We start from the raw sequence: 6,000 nt of genomic DNA, 5'->3' as shown, positions 1-6,000 counted from the left end.
AACATCGAACATGTACAAGATGTTCATGTCAGAAGCACATATTCCAAATTTGAACCAAAAAACTCGATAAGAAATACCCCTTCCAGAATGGTAACAAGCTCAATCAACCAGATACATAATCACCTCATTAGCATTTGTAGACATTGGCCATTATCGAACTCATCCGAGATCTTGATGATGTCAGCATATATTCCAAGTCGGATCAAAATGAGATCAGAAGTTGTTCCTCCATAATGGTAATACGGTTGTTTAATCTGATGTGCTATTACCTCATTAATATGCCTGGATCTTGTTTATTATCAAACCAATCATGATCTTGATCATTTAAGTGCATATTTCAAATCTTATCAAAACTGGATCAGAAATATGGCCTATAAAATGTTGACAACCTCATCCAGTCATATGTAAAATCTCTTCATTAGTACATGTGGATGAAAATCAAATCAGAAATATGGCTTCCATAGGAATATCAAGATTAATTATTCTGATACAAGATCATCTCATTAATAAGAACAGATCTTGCTCATTATTGAACTTGTCCAAAATTTTGATGATATGAACTCATATTTATAGTTTCATTAAAATCGACCAGAAACGTGGACTAAAGAGTGATAATAAGTAATTTTTGACAGACAGAATATGTATGACAGATAACAATAATGCATCATGGATGCTGGGACATACTATAAACATGCTTGAACTTACGTCCAGGCAAGGTGAAAATTTAAAAAATAATTTAAATTATGTGAAAATTTAACCTGATCATTCACATATGGAACAAAACGATCTAACGAAATTACTTGTCTTCATCAAGAGGTTATTGAGTACTCATGCTATCATCCTGTTATGGACAGACAGACAGAGACAGACAGGACAAAATCAAAATGCTAAAGTATAAAACAGATCAATATCAGAACATGGGTTTTAGTATTCCAATAGAGTAAAACTACTTTATTCAAATAAGCACAAAGTTCATCAAGTACCACAGATTTATCTTTACTGTACATATACATCTCAATGATGGCAATCCAAATGATAATATATTGTCCATTCAATTAAGTACCACAGATTTATCTTTACTGTACATATACATCTCAATGATGGCAATCCAAAAATGATGGCAATCCAAATGATGGGAATCCAAAAATGATGGCAATCCAAATGATAATATATTGTCCATTCAAGCAAAAGTATGCACTCTAGGATGGACAGTTGACACTTTAGTAGTATATGTAATCATTTTTATATAAATAATTATAACTGAAAGTTATCAGATGATCATGTACACCTGATGCAAAATTTCACTGACAAAAATTTATATTTCATCTTACAACTTTAAAATAATTTCTACAGATAAAGAATGATTGTTTGACAAAATTACAACAGTGAGAACTACCACTTTTGTATTTCAACCACTTCTGTATTTCAACATTTTAAGATTTCTTTTACCAAAGATTCACAATGTTTCAAAGAAAAGGTTATAAAGTGTCTACTATGATATACCTACCTACCAAGCAAACTGACTAACCACCAACTGACTTACCTATCTATTTATCAATCATACACATATACTACAGAGAATATGATCAGATTTGCACTAAATATTTATATCATTTATTGCAGACACAAGGAAAGTCTGACATCCTACTTTTAATTATTATGGTGCTGACCCCTCATAAATATGCCCATTCCAAGCATGTGGGAACAATGGAACAAGGTGCTGGATCTACTAATGCAAAGTGCTGCCCCCAACCTCCATAATCCATTTGTATGTTTTGTGCTAGCTAGCTCTTGACATACCTCCAGGGCAAAAAATTCCATCTTTTGATATAAGGATGCACACACACACACACATCCTGGAACCTGGAGCCTGCCTCACCTAGACAGGGTATTTTGTTTTAAATTTCTTACTACAGCATCAAAATGTATCAGGTCTCATTTTTTGTATGTTAGATCTGACCCTTGGCAACTTGGCTCACAGCATTTTTGGTATAATTCATGGCCAGATCAAGCAATTTCCATTGTATATACCATTTGTATACTTCATGCCTATTCAAGAAATTTCCATTGTATATACCATTGGTATACTTCATGCCTAATCAAGCAATTTCCACCATATATACCATTGGTATACCTCATGGCCAGATCAAGCAATTTCCATTGTATATACCACTGGTATACTTCATGCCTGATCAAGCAATTTCCACTGTATATACTATTGGTAAACTTCATGCCTGATCAAGCACTTTCCATTGTATATAACACTGGTATACTTCATGCCTGATCAAGCAATTTCCACGGTATATACCATTGGTATACTTCATGCCTGTTCAAGAAATTTCCATTGTATATAACACTGGTATACTTCATGCTTGATCAAGCAATTTCCACTGTATATACCACTGGTATACTTCATGCCTGATCAAGCAATTTCCACTGTATATACCACTGGTATACTTCATGCCTGATCAAGCAATTTCCATTGTATATAACACTGGTATACTTCATGCTTGATCAAGCACTTTCCATTGTATATAACACTGGTATACTTCATGCTTGATCAAGCAATTTCCACTGTATATACCATTGGTATACTTCATGCCTGATCAAGCAATTTCCATTGTATATATCATTGGATCAATCAGATTCATAACAATAGTTTATTTCCCATACAATAAAATGAAGCTTTAAGCATAGAAGGAGATGTGTTATGAGAAATGAAAATAAGTATGCAGGATGCTTGGACTAGTCCCCTGTGTCATGGCCATGGATTAACAGCCAAAAATGCTTTCAGACACCTATTCTACCCTCATAGAACGATTACAAAAACCCACACATTCCATGAGACTTATCTCACTTACAGGCTGAGTTATACTACTGAAAGAAGATTATATATTACTAAGAGTGAATGATAAAGGAAAATAATGCTTTAAATCAGAGCTCATATTTTCTCTTTGAGAAACCTTTTAATTCTGCTGCGCTTTTAGAGGTGTTGTGATTCTATATCTTTTTCTAAGTTTCCTCAGAACTTGCCCCTGCTTCAGTTGTTTCGAGGAGATCAGCAGTAGCCTGAGCTGCACTACCTTCTTCACTGTTAGACTCGGTCTCTGCCTCTTTGACAGACATATCATTATCACTTTTTCCATTTTCAGACTGTGTCACTGTTTCTACAATAGAATCTTGATCCATAACATTAATTTCTGAGGTATCAGTCTCCTTACTGGGTGACTGTGTATTAGCACTACTTTCTGCTTTCTTATCAGTTTCATCATTCTTGTCTACTTCTAGGAATTTCCCCCATTCTTGCAAACGTTTATTTCTGTCTTCCTCTGTTTCCTCCACAGTGTACTTAGTTTTGCCATCCCAGGTAGCTGCCAGTATTCTCCTTTTGCCATAGTATCTGTGGTTCATCTGCTCTATACACAGGTCTGCATCCTCTGCATTTTGGAATGAAACTGTTACCACACCCTCTTCATGGCACTGAGACAAAAAGAAGTAGAATTAGGTTAATGGCATGCCATTGTATATTACATTGCTTCCAAGATATCACTAAAGCTATAAAATGACCCAGGAGCTAATGCTGCAACACTGTACAAGTGTATTTGTCTCATGTCTACTTTGTCTATATATGGTAACAGGTTGGAGATCTTGACAGTTTCTAGGGTATGATCCAGGTCCCCTTCCCAAAAGGAATGGCTTATTGCCTGTGTTGAATGCAGAGTCATATCTCCTCATGCCCATTAAGTACTAATATGGTTATAAGTTGGGGCCCTGAATAGTTTCCAAATTATGATCCAGGGGTGAGTCCCCTACGCTGAGGGGATGGCTCATAACCTGTATCGAATGTGCAATTATGTGAATTGATCTTTTCAAGCCCAATAAATGTTAACATAGTTATAGGATGGGAATCTCAACAGTTTCCAAATTATAATCATGGGGCAAGTCTCCTACCCCACTGTCATGATCCAAGATATGTACTATATATATGTCTAAGTTTATCTTATATCCTTAAAACCTCTTTGTTGCTACTGAGTGTGAATCTACTCCAAGTGGTGTCCTCAAGGTAGCAATCACTCACCCCAGGGATAAGACTGGAGTGTGTAACCTAAACACCCCATATTAAAGATCTAGCCTTAACTATATAAGCCAACTTTCAGATTTCCATCTACAATATTTGTGAAAGCAAATCTTTCAGTAAATTATGTTTATCCAAGAATACATACCATGTCATTTAACGTTAGAAAATTAAACTCACTACATCCCAAATTCAGCCTTCCCAAAAAGGTGAAAAATTAATCTTTTCCACCCTTATACCATAAAGACAAAGGAAAGAAACTCGTTACATCACCTTGACTAATACATGGTGTTAGTAGCCTGAGTTGTATATTGAATAAGATGCTTGCATCTGTATGGAGGCTGGGTGGCTTATCATGTGATCAGATAAGTGTGCTTGATGAAACATAATTTACTAAATATTTGCTTTCTCCTTTGTATACATTCCCCAATCAAAATAACATTAGGAGAATAGTGATTAGGTGGGAGTGCTGAGCATTCCACCTCTACCGTTTAAGGTTCCCTATATGGCAGCACACTTCCCTACTGGGTAACTTGATAGCAGCACAACTCACATATACACGATCAATGACAACTGTACCAAACTAGGGAGAGAAATAAATACGTTTCTTACTGATACATTTTATAGGCGAATTCAGTTAAAGGCTAAGCTAGTACCTGTGAGGAGATTATGCTGATATTAACTAGGGCCATTGGTCATCAGGCCAGTAGTGACTGGACCAAAAAGATTCAATTCTCGAATCTGCGAAGCTAAATTCCATAGATAAAAACATCTGAAGGTTGATTGTGCATGCAGGCCAACAGTTTCTGTTATGTCTTGAACTGACATGCAAGATTTAAAAGTGAGGCAGAAAAAGTCACTCTAATTTCACAGGCTGAGGCAACTCTTATCTCTGCCAAGCATAGATCTCATTTCAGCCATGACATAGGGCTGAGGGGTGTTAATCTCTTTACCAGACTTCACCGCTTTTCTCTATGCTTGAGGGCATGGACTGGGTCTGGACTGGACTGGACTGGGTCTTGCATGGTTTCTTCACTCATTACACTGCTCCTTTAATAACTCGCAAAGCAGCTTCTAACATGGGGACAGGCTTGCATCCCATTTTTTCCCCCAGAAAATGCCAAAATAATTTGCTAATGGTGAAGAAATTCATAATCAAAATTTGGTACTGGAAACCCTGATATAATGTTTGTTTATCTTCCAAGTGGCAGTTAGTGTCTGGAAATTTGAATCAACATCATAAAATGGCAGCTATTGTCTGGAAATTGGAATCAACATCATGAAATTCTCAGCTTATAATAAGAAATCCTATATTCTGTTAAATGTTCTTTTTAAAAAAAATGATAGTACCCTATAAATAACATTCACTAACAAAATTTTTATCAGTGAAAATGTCACCAATGCCTTCTGGTGGCAATATTTAAATAATAAATGAGTTATGTCAAGTGAAATTTGTGTTTAAGCCATATAAACACAAATGTGATATGCCCTCTTGTATTCAAGTATGAAAAATGTATATCATCATAGCTATTTCTGCAGTCATTTCTATGAGAATTTGATTAACTGCTGTGTTTTGCTTTCAGACTTGTGGACATGTTTACTGCAACGTTACTCTCAATTAAAACCAAACCTGCTTTATATTAGCACATTAATGATATCTTCTGTATCAAATCAAATACTGGGAATGGAATTTAAAAAATGTTAAAGGGTAGGCAAATCTGCCTGCATAAAAACATATGGTCACGGTTGTGTGTCAGGTCAACTCATTTAAATTTGCCACCCATAAACTATTATACATATTATTGTGTAAGATACAATGAAACTACCTTAGATTATCCATGTCATTCATAAATGTGATCAAAGATAGCAAGACAACCAAGCAAAAGGAACAGCCAGTGAATTCAAAACTTTGATATGGTTAATTA

The 6,000-nt window shown here is 35.5% G+C and overlaps 1 protein-coding gene across 1 annotated transcript in view; it reads right to left on the bottom strand.

Annotated features, from left to right (window-relative positions):
* Positions 1 to 922: 922 nt before the first annotated feature.
* LOC149801154 (uncharacterized) overlaps positions 923 to 6,000 on the bottom strand; it is a 64,127-nt gene continuing 59,049 nt past the window's right edge. Inside the window, exon 8 of the mRNA XM_089955173.1 lies at positions 923 to 3,480. Coding sequence (XP_089811299.1) covers positions 3,013 to 3,480 — 468 coding nt within the window. The 3' untranslated portion in view covers positions 923 to 3,012. The remainder of the gene's footprint in view (positions 3,481 to 6,000) is intronic.

This window comes from Sinohyriopsis cumingii, chromosome 4 (genome assembly GCF_028554795.1).
Source record: "Sinohyriopsis cumingii isolate HCF-2022 chromosome 4, ASM2855479v2, whole genome shotgun sequence".
Lineage (NCBI taxonomy): Eukaryota > Metazoa > Mollusca > Bivalvia > Unionida > Unionidae > Sinohyriopsis > Sinohyriopsis cumingii.
This window is presented reverse-complemented; position numbering and strand designations above follow the sequence as displayed.